Below are 25,699 nucleotides of genomic sequence, written 5' to 3' on the forward strand. Positions count from 1 at the left end.
GACTCAGTCAATTCATAAAACTTACTGGCTCAGGAAGTTCACCACACTAAAAGATTCAGCTCAGGATTCACAAGGCCCTTTCCTCACATCACACAAACAGGAACTAATTGTGGAGGATGAGAAAATTCTTCTGTAGAGGTACCTGACAGGGAGCTCTAGATGCATCTTTTGTGACTCATGGTGGGTGGGCTTTTCAGGAACGCAGCTACCTTTAATATTCATATTTGTTATCAGGAGATTTCAGAGAGCCAAACAATCTTAAATAACACAAGTTGTAAGACAAATCTCTATTTCTAAACTTATTACACAGCTACAATGACTGAAATAGTACTGTCATTTCTACTTATGTTAGTTAACACTGTAAATTTAGTCTGATCAACTGGGTAAACAAAATGAAGCAAAGGCATCCAAACAGGAAAGTTATAATCAAAATGATCTGTTTATAAATGACATTCTATGTAGAAAGCCTTAAAGAATTCACATACTAACTTAGGAGTATAGCGCAACTGAAGAGCGCTTGTCTGCCATGTGCATAGTCCTGGGTTCTCTCATTAATACAGGGAAAAAGGGAAAAAAAATCACATACAAAACACAGTTAACAATAACAAGTTCAAAAAATAGAGTAAACAAAACAACACACAAAAATCAATTCCAGTTTTAAACATTTGCCCATTATGGGGGCATATACCTATCCCAGAAGTTGGGAAGCTGGAGAAGAGTTTTGAGGGAAACTCATCTCAAAACCAAATTATTTTCTATATACTAGCAATGAACAATCTAACAAAGGAATTAAGAAAGCAATTCCATTTACAATAGCATCAAAAATATATGAAATACTAAAGTATTTGGCTCCATTTCAGCTTATTTTGAATTATGTATGTAGGTGTATGTCTCTGCATTTACTGCCTCTAACATTATATAACTGTGGCTGGAGAGATGACTCAAAGATTAAGAGGACTGACTTACTGTCCTTCCAGTGGCCCCAAGTTCTGTTCCCAGCACCCATATCAGGCAGTTCATAACCAACCATAACTCCAGGTTCAGAGGATCCACTGCCTCAAACCTCAGCAGACACATATGTACAAATGCAGAAACATGTATATATACACATAATTAAAAATAAACCTAAAAAGAAAAAGACTATTCATAACCTAACAGCTCTAAGTGGGTCCCACAGCATATGGAAGACCTGGCTGCTGAGGAGATCTGCCTCTCAGTCACTCAGAGATATTGAACACTTTACCCCCTCTTTTCTCTCCACTGAAAAAAGTGGGGGCAGAAGATAGAGGCAATTAGTATACTATGCTAAAGACTGTACTTATAGGGCTGGGATACTACTAAGCTGCTAGACTTCTTGCCTAGCATACACAAAGCTCTAGGTTTGATCTCCAGCAGTGCCAAAATTGGATGTGGTGTGCCTGTATGTATGTCTGCACCAAGTCAATACCTGGTACCTGCAGAGCACAGAAGAGAGCACTGTACTAGGTCACCTAGAACTAGAGGTACAGAGGGTTTCAAACTCTCATAAACTCCCATGTAGGTGCTGGGAATAGGATTGTAGCAAGTATGAGGGCAGCTGGGAGAGAGTGAGACCTTAGCTCAAAATAGCAGCAAGTGTTGTCTTTAATCTCAGCACCTAGGAGGCAGAGCTGGGTGGATCTCTGTGAGTTCAAAGCCAGACTGGTCTACAAGGCAAGTAGCAGACCAGTCAAGGATACTTACTGAGATTGTCTCAACAACAACAACAAGCGGATACAGATCAACAGCAATTTGGGTCACTGGCTGCTGTGGATATTGTTCTATATAAATAAAACACTGGTGGCCAGTGACGAGGCAGGAAGTAGGTGGGACAAGGAGAGAGGAGAATTCTGGGAAGCAGAAGGCTGAGAGGAGAGACACTGCAGCCACCGCCAGGACAAGCAGCATGTGAAGACGCTGGGAAGCCACCAGCCACGTGGCAAGGTATAGATTTATAAAAATGGGTTAATTTAAGATAAAAGAACAGTTAGCAAGAAGCCTGCCACGGCCATACAGTTTATAAGTGATATAAGCGTCTGAGTGATTATTTCATATGTGGATTGTGGGACTGCGGGGCTTGGGGAACCTGGAGAGAAGCCCTCCAGCAACAACTGGCACTTCACAGCTATAAAAATCACACCAAACTCTAACAGACATGCTTTCCAAAGTCCTCAATATAAAATATACTTCTGTAATGTCCTTGAAACGATAACCTATACATCTACCCACCAAAATGTATTACAAAAATGTAATATGGTCAATTACTAAGCAATTAAACTTCTAAATGTATATTCTCTCTTATTTCACAATGTATTTGAACTAAAATGAAACTTCATGTTGGATCAGAAACACTATTGCTCCCACACTTTTAACAAATAAGTCACTTGCTTAAATAAATCAAGTAAAAAACTGAGATTAAAATATAATATTCCATCTGAGAATAAGAATATGCCCATTTCTTAACAACTGGAACTGATCACTCACCTGAGACCATGGTCTGTGATCTGATAACATCCAGATAGACTGAGAAACAAAAGTACTCGTCCAGTCTCTTGGTCAGACTTTTCACTCCCAAAATAAATTAAGTCTTTTCCCCTGGGCAATGTAGTCCTTAATGCTTTTCTACACATTGCAGAAGTCGCTGGGAGTGTAGACATAGTCCTTAGAGCTGTCCCTGTGCAACAGAATGAATGGCCACAATATGCAAAGGCTGGAGAAGCACAATGCTGCTGCCAACAGACACTAGTCCTTAATCCCACAAAGTCCTTACTGTAACAACCAGATGAGGAACAACCAAAGTTGGAGGCTGTTTCCATTACACAGAGACTTTCAACATTTCTGTGCCTCCATTCCACAGCATCTTCAATATCAGCCAAATCTTCAGCATCTAGCATCCACACATAAGGAGAAGTGAAACTTTCAGAAGACACAGGTTTAGTCCAAGTGTGCTCATTGTCTATTTCTTCACCAACTCCTTTGTCAGTTAAATTGTGCAAACAGGCATACTGCTTGGGGGATTGCATGGTAATGTCTTTATTTGTCCATGGAGTTGAAGTAGCCTTGCCTGCACTTTTCAAAAAGCCACTCTGATGAGATGTCAGAACTCCAAGAGCTCTAGAAATCTTCTCTAGAGCCATATCTGTGATTTTTTCACATCCAGACAGATCAAGATGCCGAAGATTCTGGCAGCAACCAAGCCAAGACCAACTACAAGAGGGAGCAAGACTGTTAAATTCCTCAAAAGCATTAAACTACACACACACACACACACACACACACACACACACACACACACACACACACATACATACACACAGAGAAGTCTTAGAATTATTTTAAATACAAAATCATCACTTAAACATTGCTGGAATTTTTATCATCGGGGAATATTTTTAGTGCTAGGAATACAAAAAAGATACTAAGGCAAGTAATTAAAAAACAAGTATCATTGCTAACCGAGCAGAGGATAGGATGAGAGAAAGACATGAATGGAAGAGACTTAAGTTTCCTGTTCTAAAAGTAAGCAGTAGAGGAAAGGCAGCATACACATGAAAAAAAAGTAACTACTGCATAATGAAGACATAGAAGAAACAAACTGTAGAAATGAGTAGAAGAATCTCTCTCTTCCTCTGAAATAAGATATTTCAGAATTGGAAGAAACAGGAAGCTAAAACAAAAAGAAAACTAGTAGTCTCCAAGAAAGAATCATTTGCAAAGAATATGGCTTGAACAAACTGGTACTAAACTAGAAAAAGCATTAATTAAAAGGGAGCTTTGACAAAAGGCACTCAAAAACTGAAATAAAACCTTGAAAACAGGTAGTATTGATCTAGACAGTTACAAAGCAAGGTTCATAAGCTTAGGCATGACATACAGACGGCAGTACCAATGTTCTGGATCAGCTGCCATATGTGAACAAGAGGCAAAAACTTGGGAGTGTTCTATCAAGTTACAGCTTTACATGGCAGGAATTTAGTAGAAATATAAAATAGTATGAGTGAACAGTGATTATACAAACAAGAAAATAGGGAATATTTTTACTGATTTCATAGTCAAAATTTATTATATTTAGATATTTAAAAAATAAATAACCTGTCAAATGCAGAATCAGAAATATCAGTCTGGGTAAGATCCAGATGTTCCAGGTTAGGACAAAGCTCTAAAATCTGTCTAACCTAAGAAAGAAAAGAAAAGTCACCATGAGGACATATAGAGCTTTAGTTAGATAAGCAACAGACAATACTAAATATAACCCACCGGTTTTTTCTAAGTCTATATGCATACTGAAGAAAAAAAAATCCCTCAAAGAACACATTAAAATAGACATACTCTATGCTGAAATTCCTTTTTGGTTTGTGTGGTGTACATGGAGGCCAGAAGTTAATCCTCAGTGTCTTCCTCCATCATCTCTCCCTGAACTCTAAGGCCACAGGTTCTGCTAGTGCAGCTGCCAATGAGCACCTGAAATCTGCTGTCTCTGCACCATTTCCCCTGGCCCCCCAGCACTATGGTCACAGACACATGCCATTATACACATATCTGTACATGCTGGGGATCCAGACTCAGGTCCTTGTGCTTGTACAAAAGGCGCTTTACTAAACAAGACATTTACCTCTCCAGTCCCTGAGCTCAAATTTCTAGTAATCTTCTTAAAGAGTCTTAGAAATTAGACCCAGAAAAGTCTGCATTTTTAAAGACTACCCAAGGAGATTTTATGTAGGAAGTCTTTAACTTTTATAAAACTGGTTTCATCTCACTTGTCCATCTTGCCATGCCTTACATGTTATAATAAACTATATAGAACTAAGACTCACCATTTTATATCTATAAATCCAAATAAATGATTACCTGCCTAATTTCAGTTCCATCATCTATAGCACAGGCAATGATTCCTAAGCTACAAAGAATACTCTAAGAAATGAAATTATATGAAAGCAAGCAGTGTACACCTACCCATGGGAAGACACTCTGTTCTTTCCCTCTTAAATAAATATCAATAAGCAAACCAAAGTTGTCTCACTGCTATTTTTCTTAATACTCAAGCTAGTATTCATTTGTACATACCATTTTGCTGGAGACTGCAGAGCTGTATGCTAACACTAAAGTTTTTACAGAGGTACCAACATATGGCAGAACATTATGAATTAAGCCATGGAGTAAACGTTTTTCCATTTGTGCAATGCTGATAGCAATCGATTCCTCTGCAGACTCTTCTGTAAAATGAATTCAAACATCTAAGAACTAGATACACCATTGTAAGTAGGCCACCCAAAGGATGCATCAAATACTAGATAGGAAATACTCTATGCTGCCCTCAAACTCCCTTTTACAAGCAATTTCACTTTCAGACAACAAGAAAAAGTTCTGAAGAGAATTCTGAATAGTCAAAGAACTGTAAAAATTCTTCAAGAGACTACAATTTGTTACAAAGGAATAAATGATCTATAGATTCTTAAAGGTAGCATCAGTTATTCTACCTAATTAAAAGGATACAGAGCTAGAAGAGATGTGAAACAACTCCATTAACCTTATCATCATGAATCTTCAAGCAAAAGAAGACACTTTCACTCATAAGAAGTTAAACATGAGCATGGCCTTTTGCACTTGATTTAGCAATTTCTATAGAGCTTGAATGTTTATAATTTCATACTCTATGCTGAAATTCCTTTTTGGTTTGTGTGGAGTTGGTGAAGAAATTATTATTATAATTTGAATGTTATACAAGTTATACCCCTCTAACAACAAACAAGCAAACTACAGCTTTAGTTTGACAAACAGTGTTTTCACAGGATGGGTAAAGGCCTGAGTTTAAGCCCCAATATTAAGGAAAACAAAAATTTCTACAACTCCAATTTTATAAAATGAAAAGCAAACTATAAATGGACCTAAAATCTCTATCACCTTTCAGGATCCTATCTTTAGTATACTTACCTAAACTCCTAACCTGAATTATCTAAGCACAAAACACCTTAATATATTAAAGATTTATTTAAAATAAAATAGAATATAGTAGCTAAAAAGGAATCTATGTGAAAAGAGTAACAGCTAAATATTTTTTCAAGTATTTTATAAATACCTTAACTTGGTATTAAATGTCCTGTACTTGGACACTATCACTAAAAAAAATCACTTCAGCAAACCACACTTTTTATTTATTCTACCACACTTTTATTCCTAATTCATTTTTTCCCCTATGGCCCTCCCTACCTAGGTGTGCTTTGTTTACTATAAAATCTAAAATACACACTCCACTGCCTGCCACAGGTAAGCATATGATTGAAGCTAATGAAAACAGATCTCTTCCTTCTTAAACAAATTTTCAAACTCCTGAAACTATACCAAAATGTGCCCTCTTCAACTCAGGACTATCTGAAACAGTTTTTGCCAAGTAAAATCACTGTAGTTCTTATTCTCAACATAGATCATCGACCAAACCAGCTTACTTATTTTAGCTCTGTAAACAGAAACTTCTTAAAATTTCTCATTTATAAATTTTTCACTGTTTTATGATCTTTTAGAAAATACTATGTAAAATAGTATCTAAGAAAGAATCTGCCTTCCTCCTCTATATTCCCAAGCATCATCTATGCATCTCTATTACAGGATTTTCATTATGTACCTTGAAGGAAGAACTATGTATTCTAAATTCTCCTTTACTTCTATTTATTTAACAGTAGGGATCAATTTTTATCTACTCTCAAACTCTCCCTCTTACAGTACTTAATGGGGGGGAACCCCAAAACTGTGCAACACAATCTTCACAAATGATTTTTTTTTTTCTGTAGTGCTGGAGACTAAGCCCAGGGATTTACAATGTTATACAAGTGCTCTACCCTAAGCTACACCAATCCTGCCTCTCATACATATTATTTCTTAACTCTACAATAATCTTGAGGCAAATTATATGACTTTACAGACAAAACATCATCCTATCTCCCCTCAACCACAGATGACTCAATAAATGCTGATGAACTGATTAACTGAAATCCTAAATCATATATTGTAAGCTGTGAAGCACTATAATGAAGTTTATTCCTACATAAAAACAGCCATCATTTTCTGACTTTGCTATTTTAATATAAAAACACAAGAGAAACCACTCTATTTTAAAAAATACTTCTAACAAGAAATTCTAAATTTACTTGTTGTTCCTTCAAATTCTTCAGAGAAGTAGGCTTTTTAAAAATCTTTAGAAAACATAAAATACCTGAATTTTTTGAGACCTAATAATTATGAACTAGAATGTCAATTATTTAAACATCATGTAATAATTTTCATTCCAAGCATGAAATACCAGATTCATCTATATCGGCATCTTCATCCCATTCCTGAAAAGCACGACTTTCATCTTTCCTACTTCTCACCCATTCCTCATCAGGCTCAGTATCAAGTTCAGTGGCAGGACCACTATACCAGTCACCTATACAGTGAATAAACAAGAGGAACAAAATCAAATTAGATATAAGGTCATTATAAGAAAGAATATCCTATTCATATCTGAACTTCAGGCAATGGCTACTTTTAGAAATATTCTTTAAAACTACACATTTATAAGCAAAGGATTCAATTTAAAACATACAAAAATAATTATGACTACATGAGTTCAATTAACAGTAGTCATTACTAACCAATAGTATTTCCCAGAGTAACCTTTCTCTAAAACTAAAGAAAAAGAACTTCAAAAGCTTACATAGTTTGCTGTACACTTGCCATGTATCTGTTCTTTTGGAAAAGTTTTCAATGATACCCTTTATAAGAAATAAGCTTAACGATCATAACTCAGTTTCTAAGAAAATAATTATCAGTATCTCTAGGTGCAATTTAAAAAAAAAGACTGGAAATGGCCTATCTTTTCTTTCCTACAGTAACTTCACTTTGGATACAGTAATAGCCTCATTCTGATGACAACTAATGAAGTATTCTGTAGTGACTGGCCAGCAGTGCACAAGTAGGTAGGAACAGAAATCAAGGGGCACGCAGGCACACTGATGTAAAGTGAAACAATAAATGTACAGATACTACAATTACAGTAAATGTATTACATGTTCATGAAGATAGAGACAATAACATCAATTTATTAAATTCTTAAGATTACATAGGGTTTCTCAACCTAGACACCACTGACGTCTAAGGCTGGGTAATTCTTTGACTTGAGTTGCTAACCTATGGATTACAAGGTGCTTAGCAGCAATCTAGGCCTCTACCCACCAGACAAGTTGGTTCTCAACCTTCCTAATGCTTCAGCCCTTTAATACAGTTCCTCATGTTGTGGTGACCCCCAACCATAAAATTATTTTCATTGCTACTTCATAACTGTAATTTTGCTACTGTTATGAATCATAATGTAAATATCTGATGAGACTCACAAAGGGGTAAGACCCACAGATTAAGAACCACTGCACTAGATGATGGTATAATAACCAGAACTAGGACAAGCAAAGACGTCTCCAGACTATAATATCCCTGACAGGGACAAAAATATTATAAACAAAAAGAATTTTTAACCAAAGGTTTGGTCTAAATATGTTAAAAACAGAAAAAAGTGAAGTAGCATATTTAAGATGCAGTGTCTTCATAAAATCAACAGCATTATCACCTTTAATGGTATTCACACCATCATTTGGATCTGTCTTAATTCTTCATTAAAAACAGCTGAAGAAAAAGCTGACTTATTCATATGCATTATTTGATTTTTTACTCAAATTTTACTCTGACAAGTAATATGAAAAAATTAATCCATACAAAAATAATAATTCTGATCACTCCAAAAACACTAAATATCTAAGAACATCTTATTTTAAAACTGCCTCAGGAGGTGCCTCTAATTCCAGCACTAAGGAGTGTGATGCAGGAGGATACAGATTATGAGGTCAGTTTAGCCAATAGACTAAGAACACTTTTCAAAACATAGTGCTGGCAAAGGAAGAGACAGGTGGATCTCTCTGAGCTCCAGGCCAGCCAGGCAGGCTATATAGTAAGAATCTGACTTTTTACCAAATAAACTGTTTTTCAATAAGACTCAAAAAAAAATTTTTTAAAGTCAAAATTTTGTTAAGAAATATGTATTTCCATTGCAAAATGTCCTATAAGGGGATAGTATATAACTTATAAGAATTTTAAATGGATACTTAAGACATTATTTTAATTCAGCAACAAAACAATGTAGTGCACGACAGCTGTAAACATTTCATGACTCTTTTACATGCACATGAGAAGAAAGTTTCTCTACATTCAGATGTGAAAGTAACTTAGCACAATGAAATTAATGTAATTTAAAGAACATTACATTAGCCACCATTGTAAAAAGCTATGTTAAAGACAAAACCAGAGTTGGTTACTTAAAGCCATGACCAAACAAGAACTGTATGTATCTCACCCTTCATATTTTATAGAACTGAGTCTATGTTTAAAATACTTAAATAATCTAATTATTTAACAGTTCTAAAAATCAATTACATTTACTTTAAACTTTTACTATTGAAAAATTCTAACCATAGTCACATATACGAAGATATAATATAATGAATCTGTGTACCCATTTTTTTATCATAAACAATTATCAACATTTTACCAGTGTTTTTTACAGTCTGTCTGACATATTTTTTCCTAGTTATTCTAAAGGAAACAGTAGCAATTATATAGTTTACTCACAAACATTTCACCATTGTTAGCTCTTCTAAAATATATACTAAAACCACATCAACTATAAAATCTGGTTTCTGGCCAAACCCTCAAAGTTTCCCTTCCCTGGCATTACAGATTAATGGCTGTGAGTATCTGTCTAGAAAGGCAGACTGAAATATTTTTTAAACAAATTGAAAGTCCCATTTACCTACCTCTGGCCCAATGAACAGGGTAAAGATGTTTCCACAAAGATCCTGTTTTTGCCAGCTGAGACCACTTAGTACTGACTTGACTGCATCGACACAATTCTTGAGGATTAAGATAACTGAAAATGGACAGCATTACCTCAGGAGGAAGATGGGTTATACCTGTGGAGTGTTCTGACACTTCCGCTTCTGAAATAAAAAAGAAAATCTTTAACATTAAGGCTACATGAGCAAGGCAGTAAGAAATGATAATCACACAAGTAAAAGCCAGTGCCTGAAGTAAATTCCTTCCTGCTTGCAACATGTGAAAAGGAAATAACACGTATTAGAGGTAACATGGGGATGTTGAACTTGTTAAGAACCCGTAGGGTTAAACTATCATGGCCCAGATCATACTTCATCAGTGGCAGCTACAATAATGAACACAGAATTGACTTCCTCTTACACAGGCGTCATAGGAAAAACAATACTCACTTTGTAGTATAAACAGCATCATTTGAAAAAGGAACCCAACAGGTTATACTGCTTTAAGTCAGCAAGCATATACTCAGGCAGATTATTAGATCTACAAGGCATTGTTAATGACACACATGCTCATATTTGCTATTCATGCATTAAGGCTCCTGTTAGTTCCTTCCTAGTGTTCCCTCTTTGATTTTGACATTCCATGTAAAAGGTCTATGAAGTCTGATTTTTTTAATGTACAAATGCCTTAACTTATTTAAACTATGTACCAGTTCAATAAGCATAAATGTCCCTGGTGCACTGGTAAGAAATCTTTTGTTATTAAGTATTGTAGAAAGTCATTAGGTAAACAACTTCCTATGATCCTGTAATATGGTAGCATTTTTCCAAAGAAAAATGAAAAAAAGAATGAGTTGTCTCCAAAGTACTATAAAGAATTTGAGAATCTTGTATGTCTGGTTCTTCACAAAGAACACTTATACAAACACTATCATCAAACTACTTTAAACTGCCACTTTTGAAATGCCAAATATTTTAAACATAATGCTGCTATAATGTGCTTTGAAGGAGAGGGAAAATTAAATTTGTGTGATGCTTTTAAACTCCATTTTATAGTAACAATTAAACAAGACATAACAGGCTTTGGTGTGGTATCCAGGGCACAAGCTGTATTTCAAGAGTAAAGCTCATAAGCTTTATGGGTTTAATCATAGCTTCAACTTATAAAATTATTTTTGTTTAAACATGAATCTGACTACTTTAGTATTGGAAAAAATACCAATTTCAAAAAATTTTACAGGACTAACACTGTCATTACATATCTAGAAGCAGAAGAATTTCTGCTAGACTAAGGATGTCAACTATTTGGGTTCTTCTATTTGTTTATCTTTTGTCTATGTAGCCCAGGCTGGCCTGGAATTTGCTATGTAGACTAGGCTGGCCTCAAACTCAGAGACCTGTCTGTTTCTGTGCCTCTGGAGTGCTGGGATTAATGGTGTGCACAACCACACCTGGAACCAACTATATTTTTAATGTTTTAAAAAGCAAAGCTATTGAGATAAATAAAAATAAAAATAGAAAAGGTAAGCATCTATTCTATTTGCATTGCTTATATGAATTCTTAAAGTAACTACACAGAAAAGCTTTGCTTTGCTTCTCTCTCATACTCACTATCCTGAACGTTACTGGAGATATACTGAGAGAACGATAAACATCAGAAGATGAAAATAAAATTATAAATGTTCCTTTCCTTAACTCAAAATGAAGTTATTATATCCCCAGTCAATCCATCATAAGTTAAATTTGTCCAGGAACAAAAGTGTATCAAAACTTAGCAACCACCACAGCTGTTGAGCTGTAGAGTATCAACTCTTCTCCATGAACAACATGAATGACATGGTTGACCCCTGGAATGGATATGGTTGACTAGGAACCACGGCTCACTGCTGCCTAGTATTTAGACATTTACCAAGTTTTATACTGCACATAAACTAGGCTGAAAAATGATCAAAATGCAAAACTGAAGTATACAAATCACTTTCATGCCATTATAAAGTCCAAAAGTTCTACATTGAATCCTAAGTAAAGGACAATGCTTTTAACTTAACTGACTTTGAAAATACACAATAAAAGATGGCCAATGTAAAGCTGGAGAGATGGGCCAGAGGTTAAGAACACTGGCTGTTCTGGAGGATCTAGTTTCCATTCAAAGGAGCCACATGGTAGTGCACAACCAAATATAACTCCAGTCCCAGGGAATCTGACGCCCTCCTCTAGCCTATGCAAGCACTGAATGCACATGGGCTATAGACATACAACAGGCAAAACACCCATATACATACTGCTGTGGATATCACTCTATATAAATAAAACACTGATGGCCAGTGACCAGGCAGGAAGTATAGGCGGGACAAAGAGAGAGGAGAATTGGGGAAACAGGAAGAAGGAGAGAGAGACACTGCAGCCACCGCCAGGACAAGCAGCATGTAAAGACACCGGTAAGCCACCAGCCACGTGGCAAGGTATAGATTTATAGAAATGTGTGGTGGTATTGTGTTCCCCAAAATATTGTGTACTCTAATAAATTTATCTGGGGTCAGAGAACAGACAGCCACTAGATACAAAGGCTAGAAAATGGTGGCACTCACACCTTTAATTCTAGCATTCCAGAGATAGAAATCCCTCTGGATCTCTGTGAGTTCAAGGCCACATTGGAAATAGCCAAGCATGGTGACACACGCCTTTAATCCCAGAAAGCCAGCCTTTAATCCCAGGGAGTGGTGGTAGAAAGCAGAAAGATATATAAGGCGTGAGGACCAGAAACTAGAAGCATTTTGGCTGGTTAAGCATTCAGGCTTTTGAGCAGTAATTCAGCTGAGACCCATTCCGGATGAGGACTCAGAGGCCTCCAGTCTGAGGAGACAGGACCAGCTGAGGAACTGGCAAGATGAGATAGCTGTGGCTTGTTCTGTCTCTCTGATCTACCAGCGTTGACCCCGATAACTGGCCTCGGGTTTGATTTTATTAATAAGAACTTTTAAGATTCCTGCTACAGAAATGGGTTAATTTAAGATAAAAGAACAGTTAACAAGAAGCCTGTCACGGCCATACAGTTTGTAAGCAATATAAGTCTCTGTGTTTACTTGGTTGGGTCTGAGCGGCTGTGGGACTGGCGGGTGAGAGAGATTTGTCCTGACTGTGGGCAAGGCAGGAAAACTCTAGCTACAACATACAATAGAAAGAAAGGGAAAAAACTTAAACCTTTCAGTATGATCAAGAGAGCTCAGAAAGCTGTCTGATACTGTAATACTACTCTGATCATAGCAGTCCTGATTTTTCATTGGTCAAAAATAGTACTTACTTTATACCTACAAATTCATTCAAGAATCACTATACTCGAGAATCACTATACTACATGAAACTCAAGCCGACAAGATGGAAGACTATAAACACTAAATTCTACAATAGAAACTACTGTCCTCAATTACATTTTTAAGGAAAAATAAATGGCTTAAACTGACTACAGTATAGACCTGACTTCAATTGTTTCTTAAATAAAATCTATAATTTATAACAAAATGTCAATAGTACTACATTAACAAATTGTTCTGTCAAAATAGATGAATCTTACCTGTATCTGATTTTTCATCCACAGAATATTTGAAAAATTTCTGTCGCTCTTCAGCTTGATTCCACAGGCTGAGACCTCTAAGGAGTTCTGCAGTGTCCTTCTGAGAGCAGTGCTGTGCAATCACTTTCTTTTTGATATCTTTAAGCTCTTCATAGGTAAAATATTCCATTAACATGGGCTGAAAAACCTAAATTTAAAAGAATTTGTAGGGAAAGATTTTCAATTTACTCAAAACCCTTTACTAATGGCTCAAGTTCAGTATTATGAACATACATTTCAAAGAGATAAAAATTATAGCTATTATCACTAAACTACCTAAATTTTTAAAAGAATATTTAAAAAGGATATTTTTCTATGATTTTTCAGGCCTCTATACAATTTTAAAGAACAAGGTTTTCCTGTACTAAGCTTGTTAAACAGTCAACCATTTTGTTATTTATTGTTAGATATTTAGCCCAATACCTGCCTGTGGTGGTTTGAATAAGAATGGCCCACATAGGTTCACATATTTGAATGCTTAGTCATTAGGGAATGGCACTATTTAAGAAGGATTAAGAGGTGTGGTCTTGTTGAAGGAAGGGAATCACTGAAGATGTGATTCAGGGTTTCAAAAGGCCATGCCAGGCTGTGTGTGTGTGTGTGTGTGTGTGTGTGTGTGTGTGTGTGTGTGTGTGTGTGTGTGTGTGTGTCTGCCTACAGAACAGGACATAGTTATATAGTATATTATATATATATATATATATATATATAATTTTTTTCTTCTCTTTTTACCCTACAGGATCCTTTACATATATACTATAGCTTCCAGTTTGGTGTTGTTATGGCATTCCTGAGTGTGCAAACGAATGGGTCTCTGATTTTGCCTTCTCTTTTCCTTCTTTTTGTTTGGTTTGTCCAATTCTGAGGCATTAAGATTTTGCTTTATATTATATTATCCTATAGAAGCCTGTTTGTTTTCTAATGAGACAGAAAGGGGGTGGGGATCTACAAGGGAGGGGAGGTAGGGAGAAAGGGGAAACCATAGCCAGGATATATTATGTGAGAGAAAAAGAAAAACTTATTTTCAATTAAAAAAAAAATGCTTAACCTTGATTTAAGCATTAGATACATATTACAATATAAAAACTGATGAGATACCATCAAGTACCAATGAAAGATCACCAAATCAATGCTTCCCATTCTGGGAAGAGTTTAGAAAATAGGTTGCATTTCTTTTTATTATCAAGCCGATTATAAGGTGAAACCATAATTGCAAATCACAATATATGATTTACAGCTTAAAAAAAAAAGTACCCAGAAGCCAAAAAGTTGGCTCAGTGGGTGACAGTATTTGCTACCAAGACTGATGACCAAATTCAATTCCCAGAACCCATGGTGGAAGGGAAACAATTCCCAAATGCACAATAAATGTTTTGTTTTTCAAACTAGGGCTAGAGAGATGGCTAGTTAGTTAAGACAACTTGCTGCTCTTGCCAAGGACCTGGGTTTGGCTTCTAGCACCCATATGGTGACTCAAAATCATCTGTAACTTCAGTCCAGGAAATCTGATGTCATCTTTTGGCACACAGTGCACATGCAAACATAGAGATGAAACACTCATACATGTAAAATAAAAATAAATCTAAAAAAAAAAAAAAAAAAAAACAAAAAGAAAGAAAGAAAGCAATAGTATTCAGTCCTCATAGGATAGTTTTCTCTGTATCTTATGCTGGATACTAATATTACTGAAAGAAGAAAAACTGTTTGCCATGTATCTACTGATATGCTATATTTCATGTACATGAGGCACAACAGTGATAAACTTAAAACAACCATTTAATTACTCTAGTCTACTCATGAAATAATTCTAAAAACTCTTTCAACCTAGCATACATATTTAAAGATTTACAGAATTTTCTAAAGGCTCTCAAAAATTAGTGACAATTATGAACGTGTATCACAGTGCCATTGCACATAAAAATACATATTTCTTAAGTAATTAAAGTCATCCATTCAATCAAAGTAGCCACCTTTCTAAAAAAATAAAATCTCACTGGATTCCATTTCTGTTCCCAAAAAGAAACAGAGGATTCACTCCATCAACAGAACATTTTCTTTTTATGCATTATTTTAAAGAACCTAAGGCAAAATTATATTTTCTGTTAAATTATGACTATAAATCACAACAAAGAAAAACTCTGCTTACCTCTTCTTCTTCTTTCATGTGAGGAAGAAAATCTCTTGTAAAAGCCTCCAATCTCTCCTTCAGTTGTTTTGCATAATTTAACTGTTCATACTCATTCTAGAAACAAAAAATAATACACATTTAGCAGAAAGTGGAGATGCGTATCATTAATGCCAGCACTCAGAAGGCAGCAGCAAACAGATTTCTAAGTTTGAGACCAGCCTGATATCACAGCAAGTTCCAGACCAGTCAGGGCAACACAGTAAGACTCTCAAATATATGTCAAGGTTTGACTGATCCCAGGAAGTCAACTTAGTTTTCTTTTAGCATAAAGATGTCCTGAGAGCTAGGATGCAGCTCAGTGCCAGAGCACTTGCTAACATGTCCGATACTGTACCCTCAGCCTTGGCACCACCTCCCACTTACAGCCCTTAAAATAATAAGCTTTGAATTCCTTAGTAACTCTAATCTAGGTTTTTTTTAATTTTATTAAAATATAGCAAGTATATTTTAAAATATACTATAAAAAGTTTTTATAATAAATTTTATGTTATCCTAACAGGCCACATATATTACTATCAACATTTCTAAAGGCAAGAAACTCACATTTTAAAGTAAATCATTTTAATTCTAGATACCTCTCAATAGTCAAACATTTCTTCCACATATGAATTAAAACCACATCTCCCTGCAACTTATCCATCTTTTCTCTCTCCTCAATGTAAAACTATGGGAAACTGACAAAATGATGAAATATTTAAAAATATGCTGATACTGTGGTGATTTAAATGAGAATGTTCCCGCAAAGGCTTTGGGATTGGAATTTTGGTCCCCAATTAGTGGCACTGTTTGGGAAGACCTAGGAAGTGTGGCCTTGCTAAAAGGGCAGAATTTGAGGGATAAAAATCCTCATCATTTCCAGTTAATTTCAAGCTCAGTCTCTCTACTTCCTGCTTCCTATTTGTGATTTAAGAACTGAATACTCAGCTCTCAGTCTCTAGTTCCCATCACCACACCTACCTGCTAACACACACACACACACACACACACACACACACACACACACACACACACACACACACACACACCAGGCACACCAGGATTTTTATGGACTCATCCCTCTGGAAACGTAAGCTCCAAATAAACCCTTTGATAAGTTGTCTTGGTCATGGTGTTTTATTACAGCAATAAAAAAGTAACTAAGACAAGTACTATTTCATTACTATTGTGGCCAGCTTTTTCGTTTAGATAATGTATTCAATTACTTTCCAATATTCAGTTCAATGTTGAATTCTGATGTGATTTTACACATCCCTTAAGCATATCCAGATGTATGGCTTCCAATTACACTTGTATCCTAATAATTATAAAATTTCTTTTTCACACTAGTTCTTTCTTTGTGCTCTTCAAATTCATCAATGCCCTCTCTTCCTATTAATAAATACACACATATTACGTAAATAGTTCAGAATAAGCCTTAATCCCTAGCCTTCTTGCACATACAAAGTCCAATACCATTCTCACTCCTCTTTCTCTTTCCCTCTACCACTTTATATAATTACAGTATTCCATTGGTCTTAGATCCTACTGATAGGTGATGTCATTCTGTATGCTGTGAAAATGTGTTGCTCTGATTGGTTGATAAATAAAGCTGTTTGGCCAATGGTGAGGCAGAATAAGGTTAGGCAGGACATTCTAGAGAGAGAGTGAGGAAGAAAGAAGATGGAACAGGGGAGACGCTGCCACTTCCAGAAGCAAAATGTAAAGATACCGGTAAGCCACAAGCCACATGGCAAGGTACATATTTACAGAAATGGGTTAATTTAAGATGTAAGAATTGTGGGCTTCTTTAGCACTTTGTTTCTTCCTTTTCTCGTGTGGTCTTCATTTACCATGGTCTCCTATTCCTTGTTCTCCCTCTCTGTTCTTGATCCAGCTGGGATCTCCTGCTCTCTTTCCCCTGACCCTTGCCCTTCATTGCTCCCACTTATGTCCAGGTTGTTCATGTAGATCTCATCCATTTCTCCGTCATTGGGTAATCCCCGTGTCTTTCTTGGGGTCCTGTTTTACAGGTAGCCTCACTGGTGATGTGAGTAGCAGTCCAGTCATCCTTATTCCACATCTAGTATCCTCCTATGAGTGAGTACATACCATATTTGTCTTTCTGAGTCTGGGTTACCTCACTCAGGATGATTTTTTCTAGATCCATCCATTTGCCTGCAAACTTCATGATGTCATTGTTTTTCTCTGCTGAGTAGTATTCCATGGTGTATATGTGCCACAATTTATTTATCCATTCTTCAGTTGAAGGGCATCTAGGTTGTTTCCAGGTTTTGGCTATTACAAACAATGCTGATATAAACATAGCTGAGCAAGTGCTCTTGTGGTATGATTGAGCATTTCTTGGGTATATGCCCAAGAGTGGTATAGCTGGATCTTGGGGGAGATTGATTCCCAATTTTCTAAGAAAGCACCATATTGATTTCCAATGTGGTTGTACAAGCTTGCATTCCCACCAGCAGTGGAGGAGAGTTCCCCAAGTTCCACATCCTCTCCAGCATAAAGGGTCCTCAGTGTTTTTGATCTTAGCCATTCTAACAGGCGTAAGGGGGTATCTCAGAGTTGTTTTGATTTGCATTTCCCTGATGATTAGGGATCCACAAAGATACCCCAACAAAAAACTGCTGGCAATGGCCGAAAGACAGCTGGGACTGACCTACTCTAGTGATGGGATGGCCAAACACCCTAATAGTTGTGCCAGAAACCCCATCCAAGGACTGAGGAATCTGGATGCAGACATCCACAGCTAGGCCCCCGGGTGGAGCACTGGGAGTCTAATTAGCCAGAAAGAGGAGGGTTTATATGAGCGAGAATTGTTGAAACCAAGGTTGGATAAAGCACAGGGACAAATAGCCAAACGAATGGAAACACATGAACTATGAACCAAAGGCTGAGGGGCCCCCAACTGGATCATGCCCTCTGAATAGGTGAGACGGTTGATTGGCTTGATCTGTTTGGGAGGCATCTAGGCAGTGGTACCAGGTCCTGGGCTCGCTGCATGAGATAGCTGTTTGAAACCTGGGACTTATACAGGGACGCTTGGCTCAATCTGGGAGGAGGGGACTGGACCTGCCTGGACTGAGTCTATCAGGTTGATCTCAGTCCTCGGGGGTGGCCTTGATCTGGAGATGGTGGGAATGGGGGGTGGGCTGGGGGGAAGGGGAGGGGTCAGGAAGGGGGAGAACAAGGGAATCTGTAGCTGTTATGTAGAACTAAATAGTAATGTAGAACTGAATAGTATTGTAAAATAAAAGAAAAAATAATAATAATAAAAAGATGTAAGAACTAGATAACAAGAAGCTTGCCAAGGCATAGTTTAAAAATATTAAAATATTAGCCTGTGTGTGTTTATTTGGGTCTGAACTGCTGTGGGACTGGTAGTGAGAGAGATTTGTCCTGACCACGGGCCAGGCGGGATACAGGAAAACTTTCAGCTACATCCTACATCATTTTCAAGCATGTCCCTTTACCTATATTTTTAACAACCACTACTTTGGTTCAGAAACACTGACTACATAATACATGAATGTGATCTAAAACACCAAGAGTACAAGGAGTACTCAATAGAAAAGTAAAACTCCCTTCTGTTACTATCTAGTATGCTTTCCTTTACTAATCAACCACCTCCCCTCTGGATATCTACCAAGTGTTCCTTCTTCCAGAGACTACTGGTAGAATTTCTTAAAATGGTCTTCAGTTTGAGTGTTCTCAGTCCTTCAAAATTAATCCTCCCTCTTACTGAATCACCTTTCTAAAGCAAAGTATCTAAGTAAAGGGTATAAGGTGTCTTGATGGAGTTATAACTTACTCATATGCTTCACTGAACTGAAAAGGTTAAACAAAGTTTAACTTTCAAATATTTAAGACAAATATTATTAAGAAAATGTACATACATCCTTATCCTAAACTATACTCACAAATGCATTTCATTTTCTTGTTCAAAATTACTTTGTTTTTGAGATAAAAATCTCACTATGTACCCTAGGCTGGTCTTGAGCTAGTGACTCTCCTACCTCATTCTCCTGACCACTAGAATTTCAGACAAGTGCCATACAACTGAAATCGTCGTCTTTAACCATTCTGATTCCTACAAGAGGGAAAAATAAAATCCAGTAAACACTATAGCTGCCATTCCATTTTCCCCCACTGTTACAGACTGGAGACAAGACCTTGCTCATGCTAGGCAAGAACTCTACCACTAAATTACATCTTCCACCCTCAATTTTATTTTGTTTGAGAAAAGGTCTCACTATGTAGCCCTGACTGGCCTTGAACTCATAAATATACACTTTCTTCTGCCTCCAGAGTACATATATAAAGATATATGCCTCCATATCTGGCCCCATCTTTAATTTTAAATAAAATGTTTGGAACTGAAGTGTTACCCTAAACAAAAATTATACCTTTAGTCATCAGTACCCACACTGATAGCTTTTTTTTTTTTTTTTTTTTTAAGAATGTGGCAAATGGCCGGGCGGTGGTGGCGCATGCCTTTAATCCCAGCACTTGGGAGGCAGAGCCAGGTGGATCTCTGTGAGTTCAAGGCCAGCCTGGGCTACCAAGTGAGTTCCAGGAAAGGTGCAAAGCTACACAGAGAAACCCTGTCTCGAAAAACCAAAAAAAAAAAAAAAAAAAAAAAAATTGGCAAATGTTTGTAACAATTTCATGGTAATTAAAATTCCAACTTACAACACTTTAAAATTTGGTGGTCAGTGTTCACCAAAAAGAAGACTTTACTAGGCATTAATAAAGAGCCAATTTCCAAAGACTCTCACCATACGTGAGCCAGATCCTCTGAATCCTCTTTCCAATGAAATGGGACCTTAGACTCTGTCATTAGCCTCTCAGTTCACTTTTGGGAAGAATCCTACTGAGTCAGTTTAACAATCATCATCTACTTTCAGTATGTGACTATGGCAGTATCTAAACAAATCCCTCACTACCCCCTCAGCCTCTACGGTTTAATACCCTGGCCTATCTTCAGCAAAAATCCTAAAGAGTTAATGCAACAAGAATTCTCCTGGTCCTAATCTTTTCTCTCAGTAATTTTCCATCTACTAGCGCTTGCGACTTGGCTCTTAACTCCTGGTTTTTCTTGCATCCAGAGTTGACCTTTATCTCTCCGCCTTACTACAAGCCTCCACTGTAACCATTCTTGATGAACAGCCTTCCTAGGCATCATGAATAAATGAAATATCTTTAAAATAATACCATTTCCTAAAGTTGCTAATAAAAATTACAATGTCAGGTTCGCATTATTTCTAATAGTTACTTACATATGAATTTTCAACTCACCTTAACATTCTTCAGCCCCTTTTCAAAGAGACTAAGCATCTCAGAGAGTTTATTGTCAGAATGGACATTATAGATGGTCTGACTGCGTTGCTGAAGTAAACCAATAATGTATTCATTTTCAATTTGCTCATGCATTTTAAACTCCTTGAAAGTAGCATATAAAGACTGGAGAAGAGCACGGAAGTCATTGTTGTTGGAAAAGTTCGTTTTAGAAAGCTGAATAAAAATTTAAAAAGACATAGTAAATAGATGCAAACATAAGACAATGTAACAAGAAACATTCAAATGTATACCTAATTTTTTTATATAGCAAGATAGTTCCTTTACATCAATTATGTCACAGTACAAATAAAGGAAATTCATTAAAAAAAATAATTCATAGATGTATAACTGTAGAGTCCCCTACACTAAGAAGATGTTGGCTGGCATTCTCAAATACCTGGTGAGAAAGGAAAAAAGTCACATAGTTTACCCAAATAAAAATGATCAGACCCAGTTCCCTCCAAGTCTAATTTTAAATTACTCTATCTGTATCATAAATCATACCAAAGACACCTACATTAGAAGAATAAGCTTAGGATAATGTGGCTTTCTTTTCTTTGTTTAAAATGTTTTTCATGTTATTATACTACTACAATTTAAAACTGGGAAAATACTTCACTGTAAGTTTTAGTGTCAAGATGAAACTGATCTGTTTAGGAAGCATAAAATATAGAGCTATTAGATAAAATATTATTAGATAATTTACATATGTACACACACACTTTTTTTTTTTTTGAGACAAGGTCCCTGGTTAGCCTGGAACTCACTGTGTAAACCAGGTTGGTCTCAAACTCACAGAGACCCACCTTCTGCACCCCAAGAGCTGGATGGAACTAAAGGCATGAGCCACGACAACGACAAGAGAAGTGTATTTTTAAGAAAACTGACATAAATATGTAACACCTTAAGTATGCCATCATTTTTTAAATTCTAGCATTCAATTGGAGAAAAATTCCCATTGCAGTGTAATGCCAAGCTTTCACACTTAATAGAAAATTAAATTCTAATACTAAAACACACACATCAAGAAATTTGTTTCAAAATTCAAAGTAAGCTGAGCATGGTGGCACAGGCCTTTACTCCCAAAATTTAGGAGGCAGAGGTAAGTGGATCTCTGTGAGTTCAAGGGCAGCCTGTTTGTGGTGGTTTCTATAGATATGCCCCCCCACAGACTCATGTGTTCGAATGCTTGGCTCATAGGGAGTGGCACTATTAGGAGGGTGACCTTGTTGAAGCAGGTGTGGCCTCGTGAGAGGAAGTGTGTTGTGTTACTGTGGAAGCAGGCTTTGAGGTCTCATATATGCTCAAGCTATGCCCAGTGTGTCAGTTCACTTCCTGTTGTCTATGGATCAGGATGTAAAACTCTCAGCTCATTCTCCAGTACCATGTCTACCTGGATGCTGCCATGTCTCATCATGATGATAACAGACTAAACCGCTGAACTGTAAGCCACCCCCAATTAAATGTTTTCTTTTATAAGAGTTGCTCCAAAAAAAAAAAAAAAAATAGCCGGGCGGTGGTGGCGCACGCCTTTAATCCCAGCACTCGGGAGGCAGAGGCAGGCGGATCTCTGTGAGTTCGAGGCCAGCCTGGGCTACCAAGTGAGCTCCAGGAAAGGCGCAAAGCTACGCAGAGAAACCCTGTCTCGAAAAATCAAAAAAAAAAAAAAAAAAAAAAAAAAAAAAAAAAAAAAAAAGAGTTGCCATGGTCATAGTGTCTCTTCACAGCAATAAAAACCCTAACTTAAGACACTGGTCTATATACTGAGTTCCAGGATAGCCAGGGGTTATGTACCGAGACCCTGCCTAAATAAATTACAAATAAATTCAAAGCAATATTCAAATATCTCATTATCTATATTAAATCTAACTTCTACTGTTCAATGCTATTACAAAATTCATTTTAAATGGGAAACAATTAGGTTAAATACAACAGGTAGATAAATTAGAGGACAAATGTTACTAACACCAAACTTCTTAGGCTTCTTTCCAAAGTGTGGTTCTGTCTTCTTGAAGAGAAGTACACTCTAAGCTGTCTTACTAGCCTTTCACAGTAAGAACTGTGATGGAAGAACACTGAAAAAGGTGGCATTAAGACTGAAGTAAAGCCAATCTACACAGAACAGAAGTGACTAGGTATCTTCTTTAAAAGGTAGTAAGTATTATCATAAGAATCACAGAGATCCATAGATTCTGATTCTCTAAGAGACCCGGGTCTATCATTTATTTAGCTAGGGAACTTTTGTCTCTCAGTGTCTTTGTTTCTACTTGATGCTAATTGGGAACAAAATGCCTATACTTCACAGGGTTACCATCGTTTACATATTCATTTTTGTAAGTTCAGATACTTCTTGCTCTATTCCAATAACTGGTGAACAGCTATGATGGGCTAGATACTGTCTTGGTAAGTGGGAACACACAGGGAACAAAATAAAGATCTCTGCTGTCATAGGGTTGACACTCTACTGAAAAGAAGACAATGAATAGTAAACCATAATACATGAGTCAATCATCTAGAACAGGGGGGTTGGGTTGTCAACATTTCTGTAGAGCCAGACAGTAAATATTTAAATTTTCCCAGACTAGAGGCCTGCACCAAATACTCAACTCAGCTGCTACAGCCCAAAGAGGAATCACAGATGACATGTAAGCAGATGACTGTTAATTTATTTCTATAAAACTTTGTATTTAAGGACACTGAAGTTTAAAGTTTCATACAATTTTCACATGTCACAAAATATGTTTTCAATGTAAAAATAATGCTTAGCTCCTTTTCATATTAAAAACAATATGTAGCCGGGCGGTGGTGGCACACACCTTTAATCCCAGCACTTGGGAGGCAGAGGCAGAGGCAGGCGGATCTCTGTGAGTTCGAGGCCAGCCTGGACTACCAAGTGAGTTCCAGGAAAAGGCGCAAAGCTACACAGAGAAACCCTGTCTCGAAAAACCAAAAAAAAACAAAAAACAATATGTACAACAGACTTGAAGCAATTCACACTTTAGATTTTAAGAATGTCCAGAAACATCATACCACATTACAACAAACTTCATTAGTAGCTAATATCTACAAATAATACCATGGGTAATTTTGCTTAAATCAGGGGTGGGGGTGTTAGGGGAGTTAAAAAGTCTTAGTATAAGAGCATAGGGACATGCCTTAGCAATAGAAAGCCATCCTAACAAGCAAAAAACTATAGGTTTGTTCTCAACCCCAAGATGAAAAAATAATTCTTAAAAAGCATTAATAGCTATTAAGTTTTAATGTCCAAAAAGTATACAATACACTCATGAGTTAAGGAAGTCGTTACAGTTAACAAGCTACTCTGTATTTGAAAATTACTAACAGAGTACATCTGAAGTATGTTTTCTTCTATCTATACACAAATTATAACTATGTTAATGGATGGGTTAATCAATTAGATGTGGGTAATTACTAAACAATGTAAATGTATGCCATACCACTGTATATCTTGAATATATATAATTTTGTCAACTATATTTTAAAGCTGGAAAAAAAATAAGATCTGAAAAGTGCTTTCTGGAGAGAAAAAAATATTTATACAACAGGTGAAGAAAATAGCTTCATTTGTATTAAATAATTTGCCCTAAATCATATAACTATGCAACAATGGAGATTTAGCTTCTGTAGCTAACATATGTCATAAATAAAATGTCTATCCCACACAGAAAGCTATCTTTTTGGATGCAAGACAGTAACTGGTCAGAATAATTGCTCCACAAAAAAGGTCTCCCTGCAATAACACTGTCCCCCAGGAGATAAAAGGGAAGGTCTAGGGACAGTTTAGTTTGTCACCAATGGAGAAGTGCTAGTGACAGAGGGTGGGTATGAGCCAAGAATGTGGCTAAAACATTTTACAATGCAGAGGACAGCCCCCACAACAAATTCTGTAGCCCAAATGTCAACAGTGCTTTAGCTGAGAAATGCTGCTCCAGCAAAGTGTTTCCCTAATGCTGTTTACTACAAATGATCTTGTCAACCCCTCACTATATAAAATATGGTAAAACAATGTAGTGAAATCCAGAGAACAAACACTTCCAAGATAATTCAGGAAAAACTATCTCCCTCTGTACATTTACATGTGTTTACATGTCCACTTTCCTTTTTCAATGATACTTCTCATGCACAATGTTGATTTACAACGAGTCATAAGATATACTATGAAAAACAATGTTCTATGATAGAATGAAGGCTCACTAGTAGCCTACACAATAATATACACATTCAACAAAGAACCTACATATAACAAGACACACAATAAACAAACAGTAAAACAATAACCTGGTATTTTTCACATGAAAATGCATAACTGACTTGTAGTGTAGATATACACTCAATGAAGCTTTTGTATGCCCTAGCCAAATTTATAGATGGAAAAAATGACCTATAAATAAACTGTTTTGAATAAAAACAGTCATAAGCAACAAGTGAGGAAGGCTAAAAATCATGGCTTTCTGAGGGAGAAAAGAATTCTAGGATTAAAATTCAGGCTCTACTAATTGCTGAGCGAGCTAGGTAAGTTATTTAACCACTAAGACTATTTCCTCACTTTTAAATGAGGGATAACACTTGTCTTACAAAGCTCTTGTAAGGATTAAAGAAATAATGTCAGCATGTAGTAAGAATCCATTAAATTCCCTTTCCTTCCTCTCAGTTCAAAATTCAGTATTATGTTCA

At 36.6% G+C, this 25,699-nt stretch overlaps 1 protein-coding gene across 1 annotated transcript in view; it reads right to left on the reverse strand.

Annotated features, from left to right (window-relative positions):
- The window catches only part of LOC102927696 (F-box/LRR-repeat protein 5), a 44,580-nt gene that overhangs the window by 12,917 nt on the left and 5,964 nt on the right, over positions 1-25,699 (reverse strand). The window contains exons 2-9 of the mRNA XM_076546232.1: positions 20,963-21,178; positions 15,629-15,724; positions 13,444-13,630; positions 9,855-10,037; positions 7,313-7,438; positions 5,083-5,231; positions 4,111-4,193; positions 2,503-3,225 (exon numbers count right to left, since the gene is read on the reverse strand). Of these exons, the coding sequence (XP_076402347.1) occupies positions 2,503-3,225; positions 4,111-4,193; positions 5,083-5,231; positions 7,313-7,438; positions 9,855-10,037; positions 13,444-13,630; positions 15,629-15,724; positions 20,963-21,178 (1,763 nt within the window). The remainder of the gene's footprint in view (positions 1-2,502; positions 3,226-4,110; positions 4,194-5,082; positions 5,232-7,312; positions 7,439-9,854; positions 10,038-13,443; positions 13,631-15,628; positions 15,725-20,962; positions 21,179-25,699) is intronic.

Source organism: Peromyscus maniculatus, chromosome 10 (assembly GCF_049852395.1).
Source record: "Peromyscus maniculatus bairdii isolate BWxNUB_F1_BW_parent chromosome 10, HU_Pman_BW_mat_3.1, whole genome shotgun sequence".
NCBI lineage: Eukaryota > Metazoa > Chordata > Mammalia > Rodentia > Cricetidae > Peromyscus > Peromyscus maniculatus.